Below are 22345 nucleotides of genomic sequence, written 5' to 3'. Positions count from 1 at the left end.
ATCTTTAGGCCTTAGCATGGAGCCTGGAACATAACAGGTGTCCAGTAATGTTTGGTGAATGAATGAATGAATGAATAAAGTGATTAAACTAGGGGATGTAGTATAAACATCTCTTCAGCATTCCCAGTGCCCAAGGCCCCCTAGGTCAAGGATGTGGAAATAATTTTAACTGGCCACCACTTGCAGTGTGTCGCTTTTGAGGGATTCTTTATCATGAAATACCTCAGGCTGGGCCTGGCATGCAGTAGACACTCAATAAATGTGGGCTGAATGACCAACAGCCCTGCTCAGACTGAAAGTAAAAGTGCGCTGCCTTCAGGACTAAGGGACCCAAGTTCAGACGCCCACTCCATCGCTGCCCGGCCTGTGGTTCTGAGCAGTGACTTAACCCACTTGAGGCTCCTCCCTCCTGCTTAGACGGGGTGAATTATGCCCAGCTCATGGTTTGCATGAGCATGAAACACAGGAACTTGTGAAGCGCCTGTGAGCCTCCAAGTACTGCCCCTAGGGAGAGATTATGGTGATTATGGTTGTGGTGGGAAGCTGAGTATTATTTAGGTGCCATGGGACAGTGCCCACAGCGGGGCGTGTGAGCTGGAGGGGTGGGCTGTGTGGCCGGGGCGCGGCAGGGTGCCGGCCGCCCTGCCCCCCAGCTCCTGATGGTTAATTCCAATCAGCCTGCATATTTCATGCACTGCCGCCCCACGCCAAATAAATAAATCAGGACCTCCTCCTCTGAGCGGCAGGAGCTGCTTGGAGCATCTGTGGGGCTGAGGACTTCAAAAGGCCAGCGCAGGGATGCTGGAGCCCCCAGCAGAGTCTGCTAATGTGACATTTAGGAGCCAGGTGACCCAGGCACGCGGCAGCTGCCTACACAGTGTGACGCCCCCCAAATGGCGGGGACCCTTGTGGGAGAAGGAGGTGACTTTTACAGTCCCTGTTTCCCCCACACATGGTCAAAGCAACACAGGCGGAAATGTGTCCTGAAGGTTTCCTGAATGCTCGTCACAGCCCAGCAGTGCACCTGCATTTCCGCCAAGTTCACTTAGAGCCAGGGCCCCAGGAGGCAGTTCCTCTGCTGTGCGCTTGGAATTCCTTTCTAACCTCTGGGCATTTTGCTGTGGATCTGCCTGCCCCTCTGGGGGGCCTTTCACTGGGGGCAGTGGACCCCCCTCTCTGCAGTTCTCACATTTAGGAGGCACAGGTGGCCCGTGGAGTGAGTACCTTGGAACCAAACTGTCACCTCTCAGGGATCCCATCAAGGCAGCCCCATGCTGGGGAAGAGCATGGGCGGTAGAAAAAATCCAGGTTTGAATCTGGGCTCTGCTTTTAGTACCAGTGGGGCCCTGGGCACAGCCACAACCTGTCTGAGCCTCCGTTTCCTCGTCTTTAAGGTGGGGCTGAGACCACCTACTCCACACACTGTTAGAGCTAAAGCAGAAAATGTCTGTAAAACAGCACAGATCCAGACCTGCTACAGGGGCTCGCTAAATGCCATGGGCGCCTCCCCACCTGCTCCCCAACCTTGTCAAAGCCTGCTCTGCCCTGCGGGCTCCACTCTCTGCTCTCACACTCCCTACCCCTCGCTCCCTGCCTCTAACCCCTACCTTTCCCTGAATCTGCTTCATCCACAGTCACCAGTATTCCCCCAGATGCCAAACCCACTGACCCCCGGCCCGTGGAGCTCATGTCCGTCTCCCCCTGGCATGTGGCATTGCTGGCCAGCCCCGCCGTGAGAGTCCGATCCTTGGCCTCTGAGATGCCCACTGTCTCCCAGCACCCTGCTCCTGGCGTCCTGTCTACCCCCTGGAGCCTGTGCTGGGTCCTCTCCTCCTCTCACGTGGCTCTTTCCCTGGGGGTCTCATCCCTGCCCCCCGCTCCATCTCTCAGCTTCCACGCTGATGGCACCAAGCCTCTCCCCCAGCCTGCACCTGTCCCCGCGGTCCAGACTCAAGGGTGTCTCCACCTTGATGATCCACAAGCTCCTCAGACATGGCACATCCAAGCCAGAGCTCATCATCTTCCCTCCATATCTGACTCCCTCCCAGGTCCCCCTCCCCCAGGGAAAGGTGCCTGAGCCCCCATCATCCCCACCAGAATCCCAGGTGACTTGCTTGCCTGGTCGTCATCTCCCATTTGATCACTCAGTTGTCTTGGCTTTACCTGGAAAACAGAAACCTTTGTCAAATCTGATCCCCTCTCCATTGCTCCTCCTACCACCCTGGGCCAGTCCTCATTGTTTTTGTCCCTGATGATGACCAAAACAATGAGCTAAGCCTAGCAAGAATAGTCAGGAGGATGCAGGCAAATTCAAATGCACGGCTGGGGTTTGAAAACACACTGAACGAGTGCATATGAGGGAGCCAAGGGCAGGGGAAACTGCTTGGTAGGACACAGCAGAGCAATGTGGCAATGTGAAAGTTGTTAATCCCACCTAAGGATGCATTAATAGGAATATAATGTCCAGAATGAAGAAGGGGATAGTCCGCTCTACTTGCTGCTGACCAAATCATACCTAAAGTGCATTGGTCAGTCTTTGAGTCTACAGTCTGTCAGAAATACAGTGACACTGTGGGATGCAGCTCAAGGATAGGCCTGGGTGGGGTGGGAGATAGAAATGATGTTCTGTAAGAAGGGGTTGGGGGTTGGCGCTGGAGGATGATCTGTCTTTGTCTTTGAGCGTCTGGGGTTGCCTTGGGGTAGAGGGAGCAGAAGTGGTCCGTGTGGTCCTCAAGGGCAAAGCCGGATGAGCAGGCGAAAGTTACAAGGAGCCAGTTCAGCTCAGTGACCAGGAAGAACTGGGTAACAGGCAGAGTCCAGCTACAGGGGGAGTTGGCTCCCATCCTTGAGGTGTACAGCAAAGATAGACAACCAGTTCATGAGATGGCGTGAGAGGATGTTCCAGCCCAGATCAGGCTGGGGGTTTGGGGATTCCAATGGAGGAAAAACAAAAAGCCTGCAAGAATATGGCCAGGGCCTGAGGGGGAGAAGATCTGGGACGGGAGCTCCCAGACACACACCAGGACCTGATCTAACCAGCCACTGCCTCTTGCTGCCCACAGACAGGAGGGAGGTGAAGGTGGGCGAGTACAACGCCGTGGCTGACACGCTGGAGATGATCAACGACACCATCAGGTTCCAAGGTAAGGCAGGGGCCTCTCAGAGGAGGGCCTGCTCAGTCGCTCCAAGCCAGGACGTTGTCTGAGTGTGGCCGACGAGCTCAGAGTCCCCGGCCTCATGGGGTCAAAGGAACATCCTCAACACAAACACTCGCTCACTGAGTACAAGGCCCCAGTGACTTACATGGTGGCAGCTCTGGGATGGGTCACTGGAATTTGCGTGAAGTGCTCACCAAGGTGTCCAAACCATTCAGTGGCCAGGAGCAATTCTTTTCAAATGTGTCCCAGCTAAAGCGAGCTCTGTATCCTCCTCTGGAAAAGGGCTGGGTTGGGTCGGTCTTCTGTCCACACCTTTGGGTTCAGCTCTCAGCCTCCCTCACCCGGACCCCCGCACCGGCCCCACGTGGGTGTTCTCAGAGCTGGTCTTCACCCCATCAAGTGCATTCTGCCCTCAGCAGCCAAAGTGTCTTTGCTGTCATGCCAGGCCTAAGATGGCCCACCCTGCCCAGAGCCTTGCACTGTCCCCTTGTGGCCCCAAGGCCTCCATCAAGGGACCCCTCCCCACCTCTCTGTCTCCTCTCTCAAATCTCCCCAACTAACTGCTTCTGGTTCCTCCAACACCCTCAGACACCACTGTGCCTTTGCTCATGCAGTGCCCCCTGCCCGTAACGCCCTTTCCCGCTGTCTTCTGATCGACAGCCAACTGTTCTGCTCACTTTCCAAGACAGCTCCCACATCAGCTCCTTCCCGTGGCCTTTGCTGACTCCACCAGGCTGCACTGCCCTCTGCCCCCTGCCCCGTGCTCAGGCCTACCTGTGCCCAAGGTGACCACAGCCCCTGCACCCCGTGTCACTGGAGGCAATTTGCATAAGCTTCAGAGTCAGGCAGATCTGGATTCAAATCCTACCAGCTTTGCCATTTAATACCACTGAACTATTGCACCCTCTGTCAGATGCGAATGATCTTATCTACCCACCGGGCTGTTGGGTGGATCAAGTGAGAAAATCTTTGTCAAGTGCTCAGCCTGTGGCAAGCCTTCAGTAAGTGAGACTGCCTGTTATGGCTTTTTTCCTTTCCCGTGGCTGGTGTGTACGCTCCTTGAGGAAAGGGACTGCGTCTTTTTCATCTTTGTGTCAGTGATGCACAGCCCTGGGCCCGGCTGGTGGAAGGTGATTAGTAATGCTGATGAATCCTTATTAATGATGGTGAATAAGAATGAAGGGACTAGACAAAAAGCAAGAAAGAAAACTCAGGACTGCTGCTGTTTCTAACACTTCTGATAAACCATTAGAATTTGACTTCTGTAACATCTTAGTGAAGAGGCACCTTGTGGAGACACAAAGGAGATGATGTGGGGGCCGAGTCTTGGAAAATGAGTAGAGTAGTTGGCTGTTGACCAGGAAGACAAGCGGGAAAGGGCATTATGGGCAGAGACACCAGGGTCTCACTCTGTCACCCAGGCTAAAATGCAGTGGCATCATCATAGCTCACTGCAGCCTCAAACTCCTGGGCTCAAGCGATCCTCCTGCCTCAGCCTCCCAAAGTGCTGGGATTACAGGAGTGAGCCACTATGCCCGGCCGAAAAGATGTCAGTTTTCTGAAGTTGTTTCTACACAACAGTCCCCAAACTCACTAGTGGCCATATCACCTTTGATTCAGACCTCAGCCTCCTTTCTCAGTGCCCAGAGAGGGGCTTGTTTCCAGCCAAGACCTCATGGGCGCCCCCGGGACTGCGCTTGCATTTGGCAGCCTGACGGAGGCCCCTGAGCCAGCCTCATGCAGTCCGGGCTTTGGGGGAAGGATGGGAAGTGAAGAAAAGTTCCCAGATGTTGGGCTTTCACTTCTGGAAGCAAGAAATGATGTGACCTGTGTCACCTTGTGTCTGCTTTAGCCCTGACTGTCAGCCCTTGACATCACACTTGTAAATGTTACTTTACCTGGAACTGCTTAAGGCTTTACATGAACCACACCAGCAGGTTCCTAGCTGTTTTCGAACCTGGCAACTTCCCTAGATTTCTTAGATGGATCAAACTCTTTTTATCCACTGAATGTTTCTAAACACATTTGAACTTGCTAGCAAAGTGTTTTAAACCCTGATGTTTGGGCCAATTCTCACTCCCTGCTGCCACATCTGCCCACCCCCTGCTGTCCCTGGGAATGGAGGTGTAACCAAGGCCCTTAGAGGGGTGTCCCAGGGCTTCCGGGCTGGGCCCTTTCTGGCCTGTAGCTGATTCCCCATATACCCCCTGCAGAGAAAGCCCTAAACTTTCACAATTCCACAGCAGAAACCTGACCTGAAATTGCCACTAAGAAAGACAGGATCTGCAGGAAGCTGGTGGAGACCCTACATCCCTCATCCCAAACCAGCCTGTACCTGCTGGAACAGCTGGGACAAGTTTGCCGCCACATAGAAAGATGCGTTTGCTCTAAAACCCTCAGGGATCCCCCACGTTCCTGGTGCCCTTAAAGAAGGGGTAGGGCACCTCTGCAGTCACGTGGAGAAATGGAATCCTTCGGTTTCAGTGCAGTTCTGGCCCAGCAGGGGGAGGAAGGTAGCTTCTACCTCCCACAGTTAGTGACTCTCATGGAAACAAAAAGCCAGACAGAGGTTTTATAATGACCCTGAAGCAGAAATTCCACGGCCAGAGCACGTATGTGTCACCGTGGAACTGACAGGCAAAGTGTCCCCCCTGTTGAGGAGTGATCGCTTATCATGTCTGTGTAGGAGCAGAGTCCTTGAGGCCAAAGCCAAGTTCTTCACCTCCCATGGCACCCAATGGAACCCACTCACATCACCCAACCCTGTGCCTTCCAAGCCATTGTTACCTTGGGGATAAATGGTGATGGTTTTTCACCAGCGTAATTAGACCAAATCAAATTCTAGTCTTCTAATGACTATTAAATGCATCACAAATCCCTTATTGATTCTATTTAGAGAAAGAAATAAGTCCTGGCTCAGGCTCCCTGTTGGGCAGACTGGCCAACTGCCGGATCGGGCTCACCCAGTGAATAGATGTGCCTTGCACAGAGCTTGTGTGCAGGGGCCTGGCTGGGTGTCAGGGACACCAAGGCAGAGACGTTCTCGGGGAGCGACTGTGCACTGGGCTCCGCTGATGTCTTCTTCTTGGCCTTCTAGGATCCGAGCCCCCAAAAGACAAGACGATCATCCTGGAGCAGCTGCGGAAGATCTCCCTGCCCCTCTACAGCATCCTGTCTGCCCTCACCATCCTCGGCATGATCATGGCCAGCGCTTTCCTCTTCTTCAACATCAAGAATCGGAATCAGAAGTAAGCCCGCCCAGGCCCTCCTCTGGGACAGTGCTTTCTGGATTAACAAGTGTCACGTGACAGATTCGCCAGGGGCACAGAAGGTTTTAGGGCAGAGTTTCCCGAAGTGTGTTACTCAGTCCCTAGGATGTTTCAGGTGCGACACACACACACACACACACACACACACACAGGCTCACACAGATATGCGCACACACATGCACACAGAGGTAGGACTGCTGGTTGCACAGGAGTGAGGTCAAATAAAAATAAGTTTGGGGAAGGCTGAGTGAAATGCAATCAAAGGCTGTGAGTCCACAGGCCTTGTCAGAGCTTTGGGATGGGCCAGGAGCAGGAGAGATAGAAGACAGAATTCCCCAAACACCTGTGGGAATCATTGCTGCAGGAGGTCCGGGGACCCTGGGACGAGGACTCCTGTTGGTACAGCACGTTACCGCCCAGGAAGGCCCTCCCTCCTCGTGTCACAGAGGAGAGCCCGAGGCTCAGTGACGGAGCGGCTGTCCACGTGCAGCAGAACGGCCTGCGCCCTTGGTTTCTTGTCTTGATTTCTTTTCCCCACCACATGCCCTTAACTCGCCAAGGAGAGAGGCTCCACTCTGCGTTATTCTGGTCACTCATGGGTAGAACAGGCCACCATTCCAGGCGATGGTGTTTACCAGGTGCAGCTAGCTTCTTTGGTTTCCACAGCAAATCCCTGAGCCCAGCTCTCTGCCTTGTTGTGGGAGAGGCTGAGCCAGGGCTCAGAGCGTGGGCTGTCATGGGGACTGCCTCAGGACCACCCTCGCAGCATTGCAGCCCTGCCGTAGTCCCCAGAAACCACGTTGCATGACCTCACAGGCTGCCAGGAACAGGCCTGATTCCAAGGGAAACAGGTTTTGGGGGGTTTTTTCCCATCCCCTGCTTACACTTGAAGAACTTGGAGGCTCTAGGTTTGTGTGTGTGTGTGTGTGTGTGTGTGTGTGTGTGTGTTTCTGTCTTGGCTGGGTTTTTGGTAGCAACTACTTAGGTCAAACCTATTTCCCAAGAACAAAAAAGAGTTTTATTCTCCTGTTGTTTTATTTAATTTATCACAAATAACACATATAGTGCCACAAAAAATTGAAGCAACTTTTATCTATTCCATACAAACTTTAAATGATGATCATACCTGTTAGCATTTGGCACAAGGCTTGGCTACATAGCTCTCAATTAATGTTAGATATCCTTCCTACGTGCTTCAAGAATTCCCATCAGAACAGCATGTTGCCCCATTGTAAGACTCAATTCTTGTATTGCTTAACTACCCGCTCTTGGCCTTCCTGGGCAAAATTTCCATTGCTCTTTCCAAGAGGCTGGCATCCAGGTGAATTTTTTGACTGGCTTGGCTCTTTAAAAATCTGCAAAGAGACGGGAAATAAACATCACTGGTTCCCAATTCCTCCCCCAACTTCTATCTTCCTAAATGCTACCCATCCTGTAAGGGCCACCTCCTCCGGGAAACCTCTCCCCTCCCCAGACTGCTATGGTAATGAGAATGAAGACAGCTTAGCACTTCCTGGTTTACAAAAGGACCTGCAGGGACTCAGTGTGTCTCAATTTCACATGTGCTCTAGACAACATGATCAATGCTCCCATGTTACAGGTGAGGAAACCGAGCTAGGTTAAGTAACTTGCCAAGGGTGCACTTCCAGAGGGTGGCAGGGACTAAGCCATCACTTATACACATGACATGTTTAAAATGTGAAGGATTAATAGAACCGCAGAATGCAAAAGAAAATCTTTGGAGAATAATTATCCATAATTACAATCTGCAAAAGAGCACCTAGACCATGGGGCACCTGGAAACCTAAGACATTCTGAAGTGATGGTGCTGGGGAAGCCAGGTACCTCTGAGACAAACAGCGGCCCACTGCTGGTTTCACGTAGCCCTGGATTGCCGGGCAGCTGGGAGCCACAGCAGGATTCCCCAAGGAAATGAGAGAAAAGCATGTAGAGTTTGGGAGTGTACAGAATGCTCCCAGCCACAGCCTAGCGAAGACAGGTTAGGGGTGGGGATGAGAACTCTGTTGTTCACCTCTATCACCTGGCGACCGGGAGAGGTGTTCCTACCCAAGTGGGTGGCCCTCTTTGTGCACGGGACAGTGTGAGCTTTCTGAATGCTCAGAGACAACCAAAGTGGATGCTCACTCACTGTCTGGAAACCACGGTTCCTAAGCAACCCTGGACGCTTGCCTGTAGACTGTTTTGACATGGTCCACTCGAGGCAGAGGATGTGACGTGGGCATCCCCGCACTGCAGAAGGTTGCTACACTTCAACATAGAATTCTCTAGATTGGGCATATGTTCCCAGCCCCAGCCGTAAACACCTGTTGACTTAATGCTTTTGTGTAAACTGAGAGTTAATGGATGAAGAAGTTGGTATGACAAGCTGTCCCTGGAGAATTAATAGGTGAACTTGACAGAGGAAGCAGGAAAATCAACAATTAGAAACATATAGTTGTCTGGGGACCTTTACCGAAAGGCAAACGGTCCCTGGTAGGTGGTGAGGGGGAGTGGAGGCACTCGGGGCGTGCATTTTTTTTCTTCCATTTTTCTCTCCCCCTCTAGCCCTGGCCACAATATACACCTAGTGGGCACTTGGGAAATATCTGTTGACGGAACAACTAAATTAACAGTTCTGTTAAATCTATTCTTTCTTTTTCTTGTCAGGCTGATAAAGATGTCAAGTCCATATATGAACAACCTCATTATCCTTGGAGGGATGCTCTCCTATGCGTCTATATTTCTCTTTGGCCTCGATGGATCCTTTGTCTCTGAAAAGACCTTTGAAACACTCTGCACTGTAAGTCATCCTGCATATTCCAGTGGAACATGCTAGAAAGTTTTTGTGGCCATCTCAATCATCAAAAACGTAGATCCAAACCCAGAAATACATGAAAATGCATGAAGAGGCAGGAAACAACCCATTCAGCGGTTCCACTGCTCCACGGGGAAGAGGGGTGTCACTGTCAGAGCAGAAGGGGGTCAGCACTGCCTGTAAAATGAAGGCACTGAGAAATGAAGGGGAAACAAAGAAAAGAGAGAAAAAAAATTACCAACCAGAAAGGCCTCAGCACCCAAGGTCGGGGACAGGGTCATTTAAACAGAAACAAATCCTCTCACCCACCTCAAAAGCCGTCCCGGAACGTGATGAGAGATGTTTGTACAGCTGACCCTGAGTCATATGGAAAAAGTTATAATTGTTATTTTCTATTTAAGTGGTGTTTCTTTAACATTTTTTCCCTCATTATTCCCCCTAAGGAGTCTTTTTAGACATGTTTTCCTAACCATCTCCCCCAGGAAATTGTAATACCAGAAAGATACTGTATATCTGCTTGTGTACTTTATATATATATATGATTTATACATAAAAAGAATAATGTTTCCTCACATTCAAGAATGAACGTTTGCCCCCATGAGCATGCATGTATTTAAGGAAGCCCAAAACGGTATAATTTATTTGCTATATTTTAGAAAGATTATTTCGAAAGTTAACATTTAAAAATTTTGATGCCCAAAGAAATGCCTTTTAGTTATTTTTCTAAAGGAAGTTATGTATCCGCAATTAGCAATTATGCGGAACTAACTCTCAGTTGAAAGTGTCATTAGCTCACTTTTTAAGAATAAGATGACTAGTTGGGATTTATTTCTGGACTTTGACTACTGTGATCTGTCAAAACTGGGTGGGCCATTTGGGTCTCGTTCGTGTCCCAAATGCAATAATTCATCCGTACCACACCTCCCACACAGGGGAGGTATGAAGCCCTGGAGGATTGGAGGATCAGAGCTAGAGGGGATGGTCAAAAGATCAGTGTTGAATGGATTAACCCAAAAACAACTCTTTTGTTGTTGCTGTTTTTTTTTGTAAGGTGTTGAGAGCAATGTAGGTCCTTTTTTGCAGAGCAGTGTCTTTTAGACTGCAGTCCCAGCTCTCAGCCCTCGGGGTTGCCCACTGCTGGACGACGATGGATTCAAAGTTGGCAACAAGGGATACATGCTAGTGAAGGACCCCCAACACATGTGACAGGTCACCACCCACACCTTGGACTTTTAGGACTTGGGAGTATCCCTCTGCTCTGGGACAACACATGGGAATGGGGGAAGGTCCTGGGACCTTCCCTTGGTTCTGGCAGATGATTAGATCGGACTACTGTTAACACAGAGTCGAGAAATTGTTCGTGTTACCAGTAATTTCATTGCGAACTGTCTAGCACAGGAGATGTCTACATTCATGCTTCCTTTATCCTAAATGGGGACGAGCCTTGAGAAATGTGTAGTAGAGTCCCCAGCAACCGAGGGGGTCATTATGTCACCTGGGGTGCTCAGGCATCCTGCTCTCCTGGGGGGACCTGAAGACGTCAAACCCCAGGGCTCAGGGCTCACGGGGTTCACTCTTCCCACTCAGAGTTTTTAGTGCTACGCTGAGCACTGCCTCCCTCCTGCTCTAATCTGCTGTTCTGGGAGGTAAGGAAGTACACTCAGGAGAGACAAGTCCCTGGCTTCTGGGGGCCTGGAGTCAGCTTCTGAACAAGCTAAGCTGCTCAAAAGTCCTTGTCGGTGTGGTTGAGCAGGGTTTGTTCCCTAAAGCGTGGGCCCCTCTGGCACTAGAATGCTGACTGCAGCCTGTGGGGGCTTTAGGGGAGGTGTGAAGCCTGTTGAGTCTCCGATACTCCCGCGTCGGCGTGACTCGTGTGCACTGCGGGGCCTCACCATTCCATGGGCGTGTGACTCTTTCATGGTCGGCTTTCCTGGGCAGTGGTGAGGCCTGAGCAAGGGATTGTTCCTGAGGTCCCCGATGCAGTTAAGGGGGGCAGGAGAGTGGGATTTTCCTCTTCCGTCTGTACTTCAAAGTGTTTAGACCTCCTCCCCAAATTTGAGGACATCATGACGATGACAATAGTGAAAATGGCACTGGAGACTAGTTTGGCGACTTTGAATTTACACTGTGCTGAGTGGCATCCCTGAGAGGTGAGGGGCCTGCCTCGGTCCCCCAGCTGAAAATCGATGGAGCAGAACTCTACCCTGTTTCCGCCATAGCCCCCTCTCTCCTGGGGGCCCCTCCATCACTTGCTGTTGGCCACCTGGGAATGCCTCCAGCGATCCAGTTCAAGTCCTGGAGCAGAGAGACCTAAGTCAGGAGAGTCCTTCCCTCCCAGAAAGAAGCTCCTGACACCTTGCTTTATTCATGAGCCAAAGGCTGTTAAAGCACAGGTGCTTTCTCAAGTTTGACCTGAATTCTACAAACGCCGGGTGACGCAGGCTAGGGAGCAGAAAAAGGGACATCCCCCACACCCGGGTTTTTTTCTTTTAATGAAGCCTGACATTCTATTCTGGGAGTCACGCTCATTTGTGTGAGGCGAAGGTTGTCCTGGGAAGGCGGTATGAATAAATCATAAAGCGCTTTACAAGTCAGCAGCAGCTCTGAACACGAGGGCTAGAGAAGATGTTAGGGCCCGGTTCTCACCACCGCTGAGAATTAATTTATTTGCAGTCAGGGCTGTTTCAGAGGCTCTGCAAGGGAGAGCCCACGTGCATGCCTTTGGGGAAAAGGCATAGATTAACTACTCTGGGTTGAATTGGGTCAGCATAAATGTGCACATGGGTTAGGGCTGGGGTCATTTATTTAATAATTCTCAAGATCACCCAGGAAGAGGAACTGAAAGCTCTCGAATTCAGAGCACCAGTCCCCAGTAAGGACAATTTGGGCTATTCCAGAGGGGTTGGCACCTTAATTTCACTTGCTGCCTTGGATTCTGTTCTCTTGGGACCTGGAAGGCTGCTCCCAGTAAGCCACCACCTAGCAGGAGCAGGAAGGAGAAACAGGCCCACATGGTGCAGTGAGCACAGGTCTCGAAAGGGCAGCCTGGGTTTGCCACCCCTCCTACACTTATTAGCTCCTGGCTGGGCCAAGTGACTTAGCCTCTCTGAGCCTCAGTTTTGTCATCTATAAAATGAGCATAATGATGCTCCCCGTGCAGGATTGCGATGCGGGTTAAACATGACGATTCAGACCAGCTGCCTGGTACACAGGGCAAGTGCTGGGTAGGGGGTGGGCATCGCAGTTTGTCACCTTGCCTCCCTGTCACAGAGTAATTCCCACACTAGGTTCTGTAAGAAATTGTAAAGGACAGGGACAAGGTAGACTACGAAGCCAGCTTCAGATGTGATACAGTGTAAGTCACAGTTTATTCTGTTCTACCACCATATAAATGCCACTTTTTTCCCTTTTAGTTTTCATTGTATAAGCTAAACGCAACGATAAACCGTGAACACCACCCCATGACAAGGCCTATGACGGTCATGAGATCGCGCCTCTCGAGAGGCCAGACCCCCGCTCAGAAGGGCCGTTATAACTCGGACGGGAGCAGGCGCGTGTGTGAGCGCGATACACAACGCTCCTGCTAGGGAAGCAGTTATACCTAGTTCCCATCCCCCCATCCCTCTGACCCTTCCAGAATCTTCCCAGCCTGTCAGTGCCGGTTTCAGCAAGTCTTGCAGACAGCTCCAGCTACACTGTGCTGTCTCCCTGGACACCATGTGGGTAGCGGAATCACCATAGCAACGTGGCCCCTGTGGACACAGAGCTGCCTGTGAGGACGGTGCTGGGCGAGGGCCAGAGCCCCAGTGCCGGGGGAAGGGAGTGTCCCTTTGCAGCTGACAAGCTGATCTGGCTGAGGAATCCCCTCCCCTGTCAGCCCCGGGAGGGAACCCAGCTTTTAGGGACGAGAAAAGGCACTTGTCTTCCTTGTGGAGTCTTAGGCAGAAACCCCAGCTCGAGTGTGGGAGGGGTAAAAAGGGGCTCCGCAGAGAGGATGCGGAGGCCCCAGGTGGCTCTGCAGCAGCTTCCTGGACTCTCCGGAACATTCCTGGGTGTGGGTAGTCAGCGACTTCCTGCCGACTCCCCAGGCCTGTGCCCTCATGGAGTGCAGCGCCAGCGGCGGTGATCTGGCCAGGGCCGGCTTTCTGCCAGGTGCCGCCTCTCCCTCAAATCCCCACGACCACCTGACGAGGCCAGGTTCGCTGTCCCCACCTTACAGGACAGAAAACCAAAACTCGTGGCCTATGTTGCTAGTCGGCAGGGCTGAAGTTTAGCTCTGTTAGACTACAAAGACGCCTGAGATGTTTCATTTTTTTTTCCTAAGAATATTCTGACGTTTTCTTAGCTGGCTTATACCAGAAAAAATAGGTCAACTAATCTAGTAAACATTTATCCCAAGCAAAACTCTTGTCCATTCAGATTTTTAAAATTGAGATATAACTCATATACCATAAAACTCACCCTTCGAAGGTATACAGTTCAGTGGTTTTAGTATGCTGTTTCACTTCCGATGCATCTCCAGAGTATATTAGAGTGCCTAGCACAAACGAGAAAGGCTCTGTGGTTGGACTGCTTGTGTTCAAATCCCAGCTGCACTACTTCCTAGCAGTGTGATTCTGTTTGCGTTGTTTAACATCGCAGAGCCTTAGTTTACTCTTCTGTAAAATGGGGGTAATGATGGGCTTGTGAGGATCAAATGAGATCATGTGTGTAGAGCACACTCGGTGCCTGCCACATAGGAAGATTCAATAAATGGTAGTCGTTATCATCATGAATGAATGAATGAACGAATGATGGGACTGTGCTGGGTAATTGTGTTCACCTCTGAACACCCCTGAGAGAGACATGGATAGAGCTGAGTAAACTGGGGTGAAGAAGAAGCTGGAAAAACTGGGGTTGGTGCTAGTGGGTTTGGTGTAGGGACATCCCTGAGGACTTGGGGCCTTCTGTGGCCCTGCTCTGCCAGAACTGGGTCAGGAAGAGACTCAGGGCCGAAGTCCAAGCCAAGCTGGTGTGTGCCGCTGCCACCTTGAGTGCTGCCAGGGGCCCGGGGGCAGGCCTCGAGGGGGTGAGGATGACGCAGAGGGACTCGGAGGATGCCGCAGCCACGCTGTCCTTGGAACCCTGCGGAAGAAGCCCGTGCAGCCCAAGGCTGCTGTGACGGGAGCGCAGAGGAGCGAGGCTCAGCTTTAGGTCTCCCGGCTCCCTCCACGCGCTGACAATCCCAACGCCTTTATTTTTTTACTTAAAATATGTATCTGTATATCATAAGTGAACCCCTCAATGGATTTTCACAAGCTGAACTCAGCTGTGAATCCAGGATCCGTCTCAAGAAACAGAACATCACCAGCATCCCAGAAGCCCTTCCTACCCGCTTCTATTCACCGTCTGCCCTGTCCCCCACCTTTCCTGCCAAAGGGGAGCCACTGTCCCAACTCCCTCCCGACTTCCATCTGCAGGGACATTGCTGCTCGAAGACAACGTGGGCATGAATCACTCGAGGGTCTCGATGGAAGGCACATTCTGCTCAGTGGGTCCGGGTGGGCCTGAGACCCGGCATTCCTAACTCACTCCCTAGGGACACGGATGCTGCGTGCCCGACCACACTTAGAGTCACAAGGATGAGGTTAGCACTGATGCTTTATTCTTGTGTTTGTGCCTTAGAGACTGGCGGTGTAAGAGACATGGAAGCACCAGAGCCCAATTCCCTGGGGACCAGCTGTGGGAGGAAAGGGGCTCGTGGGCCGGAAGACACTGGAGTGTGGCCCCCACCCTCAGACCTAGGGAAGCAGGGCTGTCCCATCACAGCAGGCGGGGTTGGGTTCCAGGCCTGAAGTGTGCCTCAGCCTCCGCACACTGCTCACAAGGGGGTGCGCTCAGGCTGGGCAGCGTCTGGGCAGGGATGGGGAAGGGGGGCCAGGCACTGGATCGGGGAGCGTGTCGCCCTCTTCCAGCTCTCTTGGAGATGCTGGGATTTTCTAACTCTAACTCACAAAGTAAAGGCTGCCTAGGACTGCCCACTCAGCCTCGCAGCAAATTCAAGTCCAGTAGGAACAAGTGAAATGCTTGCAGTTAAAAGGCCATAAGTCTGTGATAGTTTTATTTGAGGATTTCTTTTTGAGGCAATTGAGAGGTAAAACAACATAATAATGTGGGTTTAGGGCTGTCTCAGCATGTGATCCCATGCTCTCGTGGCTGGCTATGATAAAGTGCTTTGTGATTTCAGAAGGTGGCTGGAAGGCTGGGCCAGGAGACACCCACAGGGTTTGGTGTTGGCCTTGACTGGCAGGTCCAGACCAGCGGAGGGAGGAGGCCACAGGGACTGGCTCTAACAGGGCCTGCTTGGGCCACCTGGAGTCCTGGATGGGGTGCAGATCTCCTCTTAACAGGGGCGGCCTCCGCAGCCCATATCCTCTGTCCCTGGCTGTCCGGGCCCTTTTCTTGTGAAGGCCTTCTAGAGGAGGGGGACTCAGGGGACACCAGAGACTCCCCAGCCAGTGGGCAGGTGACACCCTCCCTTCCCACGTGGGCCACTCCAGCCCTGGCTCTACTCAGCACTCATTGCATTCATTCACTCACATGAGAACATTCCGAGGCACCTACTGTGTGCCAGGCCCTGCAGGCACAGAGCCGGACCACGCTGATTGCTGCCCTCAAGGAGCTGGCAGTGTAGACAGAAGACACAAGTAGACAAACACCCTCTATTTACTATGCTGTATACCCTGACAGAGACAGGCATAGGGGAGGGCCAGAAGTGGAGGGACAAATCGGGAAGACTTAAAACAGGGGATTCCTCCAAGTATTTCTGGAAACCCTAAATGACGCCTCAAACTTGCCCACAAATTTCATAGCAACTGCAGTCGCCATGACGCAGCCACCCCATCCTTCTTTTGTTCTCTGCCACCTCCCATCTGAGAATGTTGCACTTCCAGAAAGCCCCCCGACCTCCAGTCCTGAGGCACCTGCTGGGGTCATGGGGGGAATGGGAAGAAAGGCCTCTTCTCTTGCTCTGTTGTTCTGTTGCCTGAGCCCAGGCCACCAAGTGCAGTTGTGCACTTTGTGCACTGCACAAGAGTGTTGGCATCAGGGGCAGACGGGAGCTGAACTTCAGCCTGGGATCTGCTCTCTGAGCCAAGTTCTTGGAGTTCTTCAGCTTCCAGGGCCTTAAAGAGAGAGGTCCTTCAAAAAGGGCCCAGAGGGCATACTTCCTAGAAGTTTTTCCTCCCAGAGGGGCACCTTTCTCTGAATTGCACCATGGCTCCTAAGATTCCCCACTGACCCTGACCCAAGTCCTCCTGCTTGTGCCCACAGTCTCCCGTGTCCCCCAGAGAGCCTTCGCTGTACTCTAAACTCGGGAGGGCATTTTCTAGACAGACCTTACTTACGGAACCCTGAGCAACACAGGGCCTTCTGGAGCTGTTGTTAGAGGGTGCTCTTCCGAGGCTCATCACCTCGGGGTCTGCCTGTCACCCCCTGCCCGAGGAAGACAAGGCCCTGGGGACCTCAGGCCTCTCCACTCCAGGCTACGATGCCTTCTCGCACCTCACACGTCATGGTGGTCGGGGGCTGCGTTTGGGCAGTCTGGGGCTTCCTTCCCTCCTTCTCACTGCTGATTGCCGGGGGTGAGCAGTCAGAATACGATATAAGGCCGTGGACATGGGAAAGCAACTTGCCCCTGTGTCCAGCCAGCCACCGGGCTTCCTCCTCCATCCGACTTCATGGCCCAGGGCCCACAAGTGTCTGTGGTGACAAGGAGGCCTGGAGCACAGCAGCCCCTGTCATCTGTCAGAACAGACCTGCCAGCAGAGGTTGTGTGTCCACGTTGCCACCGGTCCCCAGAAGAGCAGTGAGAGCTGTCCACGCTGCCAGGCACGCCTTCGTGAAACCAACCGAGCAGGCAGCTGAGCAGAACTGTTCTGGGCGTAGATTTTTCTTTCCATTTGGAGATTTGCTCTAATTTCCCCCGCCACTTTCATAGCCAAGACTGAGATGGGCATTGCCTGCCTAACGTTCTTCACCCCCCGTGGATAGGTACGTTTAAGGCAGTTTGCAGAAGGGGCTGAGTACTTTATGGCTGAGGGGAGAACAGGAAAGACATTAACATCAGAATAAACATGCTTAAGACTTGGAGAGAAAAAGTGAAGTAGCTGTTTGGCTGGTGTTGATGAATCAGTGGAGACTTATATTGGAGGTGACGTATCAGAAAACAGAATCATTAAGCCCTTCAGAACCATCTAGTTTATTTGGCATCATAGAGTACACAGAAGGGAGGTACCTGGGATGTCATCAAATGAAACGTCCCTCAGTGTAGGAAATGACCCTATAGTATTCTGACAGGGGGTCCTCCAAGCTTTTCTTGAATATGTGGAGTGATGGGGAGCTCACTACCTAGCAGACAGCATATTTTATTTGGGTGGAAAGGGCCACCGAGGCCATGAACTCAGCCCCTTTTGCTATTGAATGATCTAGTTCCCTCTGTGGTCTTCCTTTCGTGTGTTTTCTCAGGCTCAACTTGCACATTTCTGGTAACAAAAAGTTCACTACCTCCTAAGCTGGCCCATCCAGCCTGATCACCCCCTCTGTGCTGGGCTCCAGAGACGCAAACGTGGGCAAAGCAGGCCCTGCCTCCCAGTAGCTCCATCTCGTGGGAGAGACAGATGGGTCATCAGACAGACATCGTATCCATGTGACTGGCAGAGCAGAAACATGCACGAGGGCAGGAGTCATGAGGAAGAACCAGTCACTACCTCTCTCAAGGTCTAGGTGGGCTTCTCAGAGGAGGTGGCCCATGAATTTGGATTTCAGAGGACAAATGAGAATTTGTGAAGGAGACAGGACAAGGAATGGCATTCTGGACAGAGGAAATAGCTCGTGCAAGGCCCGGCAGCATGAGCCTTCCTTCATGGTGTGAGGGGAGCGGCTAAGCAATGTGGTGTTGCTTGAGGAGTGGCAGAGGGGGCTGCACCTGCTAAGAATTTAGAGTTTAACCTGAGGGCTCTGTGGGGCGGCAACGGGTTTAAACCCCAGGACTTAAGCTGTCCTGATACTTAATACTAGGGCTGACCCTGGGGCCTGGCTCAGCGGGCGTGTCTGGGGGTTGTACGCAGAACTCTCCCAAGGACAGGGCGGTTGGTCAATCCGTTACAGCAGACAGCAGTGGGGTGCTGTGTCGAGGGCCCCCAGGTTCAGTGACCCACAGGGATTCACAGGGCTCAGCACACAGTTGTACTCACAGCTATGACTTATTACAGCGAAGGGACACAAAACAACATCAGCAAAAGCGAAGGGCACACGGGCAAAGTCCGGAGGAGACCAGGTGCAAGCTCCCAAGAGTCCTCTCCCAGTGGAGTCACACAGGACGCACTGAATTTCCCCAGCAACAGTGACAACACGGGTGAAATGCTGTCTAGGGAAGCGTTTTAGAGACTCAGGGACCAGGGTTTTTATTGGGGGCTGGTCATGGCAGCATCCCCTGCCTACTGCACCCCAACATTCCACACTCCCAGAAGGAAAGCAGGTGGTCAGCAAGAACCACACTGTTTGCACAAACAGTTCGGGCGCAGGGAGCCACTCTCATCACTGAGGGAACGACGGGAACCCTCCTGAATCCAAGTTCCCAGTTGACAGCCAAGGGCTGACCCTGCAATCACGCCTTTCTGAGGATACAGTCTCAGGCCTCCTCAGCTATTCTTTGCTTTAGTTTATGGTAGCACACTGCAGTTTCCAGATGCCAGGTTAAATTTATATTATTGAATTTTAACTAATTCATCTAATTTATGTGGTTGAGTCGTAATGAATTTAGCCCTAACAAAATAGACAAGTGGCCTGAAAATGATCGCTTCCAAGAAAACATAAAGTCAAAGCAAGGATCAGTAACGCTAAGCACACTGGAGTGACACACGGCCTCAAAATAAGAGCTCTTTGTCAGCCATGTGGTGAGGAAAAATAATATTTTATCTTTGTCCATCCTTTCAAAAATGTCCATATTCTGTGTATGTTCGCATTTAAAATTGTTTTTCTGGTCAGAGAACATGACCAAAACACTTGGAGACCATAGGTCTGAACAGTCATGTCAGCAAATTAGCTTTAAAGTATGTTGCGATCCCCGAGGAGAGTGTTGCAAGGCTGGTCAGCTACTCCCCGGGTGTGTCATTGTCCCTTGACAGCTGGGTATAGATGAATCTGATCAGAGTTAAGGAGACTCTGTTTGAGAAGGAAGCAGCACAGTGTGAGCTCCAGGCTCAGCCCCGGAGCTGTGTGGGGTGGTGGAGGGAAATCTCTTCCACGCTCTGGGCCTCGGTTTCTCCATCTGTGAAGTGATTTCCTCACTCGACTCTAAAAGATCACCTCTGTTTTTGTTGTTGTTGCTGTTTGTTTTTAGTATTATAAACTTTGCCTCTGGACTAATAATACTCGTTGAATGGACAGATGAACAAATGAATGAGTGAGCCAACAAACGAATGAATGAATGAATGATATGATCTGTAAGGCACCAGGCAGATCTGACAGCTGACGAATGTATGATCTGGTCTTTAAATGCACTCCAGTCTGAGTTCCCAGTAACTGGCTCCTTCCCCTCCCTTCTCTGTTTGCTTCACTTATATCTTTTTGTTAGAATATGGGTAATAATGTGGCTACCCTGTGCCCTTTCTAAAGCACTGTGCTTCATTCTTGCCCATCTGCCTTCCCCTTGTTCTTGAAATTACGGAAAAGAAAATAGAAGGCTAATCCCCACCTGCGCTATCGTCAGCGCTCACACTTCGCAGCGGGTGAACAAGGGCCGCGATGCTGTTGTCCTTCCTTGACTCAGGGGGTCGGCCTTGCAATCTACCCAGCCAGTTCCTATTTTTACAAATAAAATGGAAAGGGGAAAATGTTCTGTCTCTGAAAAGCTGGAGAGCCAAGGGGAGGGAAAGGCACGGGCAGAATGAATCCGTGAAGGGAATGGGCTGGGAGTATTTCTGGAAACTTCCTACATGTGCTGATGGCAGCCCTGGGCTAGAAGGGGCCTGCTGGGGCCGGGCACGCCCACCATGCCCCAGTGCTCTGCACACAGAGGGCTGGGCCTGTCTCTCTCTTTCTCCTGCCACATCCACCTTCCTGCTTGCGCTCAGCTGAAGCAGGTTGAGACCTGTCAAAGGAGACTTAGCTGAACAGAACTGAGGGAGAGCAGATGAAAGACCAAAGTGTAGAATCACAGCTCACCGGCACGTGACTTTTTTGTCCCAGGGAGCTGGGAGGGCCCCAGAACTCAGTGGCACACAGCCCAGGATTGGGCCATGGTGTGGGGTCCAACCTGGAGGTGCGTGCATCTCCTGGGGATCGGAGGGTGCCCAGGCCAGCAGGGTGGGGTCTGGGAGTGATGGCCATACAGGTGAGGAACGGGCATCATGGAGGCCCCAAGACCTAACAGAGGGTGGCCAAGCCGGCCCAGCCTTTGGGGATCCAGGCTGTAGGCTCCTGTCAGGGCTGGCTATACCCATGAGCCACAAGCCCAGGGCTAGGGACCAGGGCACACCTTGAACCAGACAGGGCTTTCTTCCTGAGTGGGGACCCAAGGTCCGAGTGTGAGCTCTGCAGCCAGGCTGGCCTCCCAAGGTCACGCTGGGCAGTAATAGCCAAGTGGCCTGACCATGGCAGGAGAGGGCTGGGTGGCAGGGGGAAGGGGAAGGCCAGAGGGCGGTCCACCACCTGCTTAGTGAGCCCTCTGCAGTCTGGGGGCCCTGCGTGCCTCACTCCAACTGGCTGCCTTGGGGCTGTGGGACTGCGGAAGGCAGGATTTGACTCTCATACTCCCCTGTGCCCAGTGCCCTGGGCCTGGCAAGGGGCTGACAGAACAAACGTCTGTTGAATGGGAATTAGATTGAAGAATGCCAGTGACACTCAGCGACACGTAGAGAAGAGTGTGTGTCTCCATCATCTAGATTCCCCTGCTGGGGTGGGGACACCCTGCCGCGGTCCATCCACCTACGGGAGGTTGACGCCTCTGTTTTCTCATGGCCTGTAGGTCAGGACCTGGATTCTCACCGTGGGCTACACGACCGCCTTTGGGGCAATGTTTGCAAAGACCTGGAGGGTCCACGCCATCTTCAAGAATGTGAAAATGAAGAAAAAGGTACTCATTCTCCTTCTGTTTCAGGGGGTTGGTGACGTTCACTCAGCATTTATCTAGCAAATATGTGCCAGACACTGAGCTATTTGCTGGGCATTCAGTGAAACACAATCCCCACCTCTGCTGGGGAAATCAGTTAACAAAGCGTTTATGACACACGGTGTCGGGGCTAATTGGGGACATACTGGAGGTGCTGGGGTATGAAGCACCCAGGGAAGGCTTCATGGAGGAAGTGCCACCCATGCAGGGACTGGAGGGGGAGTGGAAGTTAGGCAGGCAGACAGGGCGGGGACGCTGCGAACCTTGTCGAAGGATCGGTGCACAGAAGCCTGAGGAGAGGAACAGGGTGGTCACAGGCTGACAGCAGCTGGGTGTGGCCACAGCACAGGGTTCACGGGGACAGGTGCAAGAAGAGGCTGAAAGGGAAGGCAGGAGCCACATGAAGGAAGCTGATCTTCAACTTGTGGGCAATGGGGAGCCCTTAAAAGAGGGGAGTGAAATGAGGCCAGGAGCTAATTTAATGATTCCATTTTCAAAGAGGCCCTTAGAGGACAGGAGCTCCACCTTCACGGGGAGGAAGCCACCTGCCACCTGCGTGGTTGGCTGTAGCCGCCGTGTTGACTGCGCTGACTCGGGACGCGGACGTGGAGGAACGTTGTCCACCACTGTTCCTCTTAACTCTGCAATAGTGCCAGTTCTTCCCTTGCTCCGGGATAAAATTCAGGGCAAGGATTATGACTTTGAAAATGCTCTGGTCAGTAACTGACATGTGCAGTCCATAATATTCAAGACTTCAAACTGCACTCAGTGGCACAACTTCTTCCTCCCCAGCCCAGGCCTGGGGCAAGCCAGCCACCCACCTTGGGAAAGGGGTGCAGGCTGGCGACCTCTCTCCTTGGCCAGGCTGAGTTCATTCCCCATCATCCTGTTCACCAGGGTGTCGACCCCGCCAGACTTGGACTTGATCAGGAAAGAACTTTCTTGCTGGGGG

At 52.2% G+C, this 22345-nt stretch overlaps 1 protein-coding gene across 1 annotated transcript in view; it reads left to right on the top strand.

Moving 5' to 3' along the window:
- Positions 1-22345, top strand: part of GABBR2 (gamma-aminobutyric acid (GABA) B receptor, 2) — a 377813-nt gene that overhangs the window by 277936 nt on the left and 77532 nt on the right. Inside the window, exons 9-12 of the mRNA XM_012638275.1 lie at positions 3063-3143; positions 6256-6406; positions 9095-9227; positions 21250-21357. Coding sequence (XP_012493729.1) covers positions 3063-3143; positions 6256-6406; positions 9095-9227; positions 21250-21357 — 473 coding nt within the window. The remainder of the gene's footprint in view (positions 1-3062; positions 3144-6255; positions 6407-9094; positions 9228-21249; positions 21358-22345) is intronic.

The sequence above is a fragment of the Propithecus coquereli genome, unplaced genomic scaffold (genome assembly GCF_000956105.1).
Source record: "Propithecus coquereli isolate 6110/MARCELLA unplaced genomic scaffold, Pcoq_1.0 Scaffold128, whole genome shotgun sequence".
NCBI classification, from domain to species: domain Eukaryota; kingdom Metazoa; phylum Chordata; class Mammalia; order Primates; family Indriidae; genus Propithecus; species Propithecus coquereli.
Note: the sequence above shows the minus strand (reverse complement) of the source record. Positions and strands in the feature narration are given on the sequence as shown.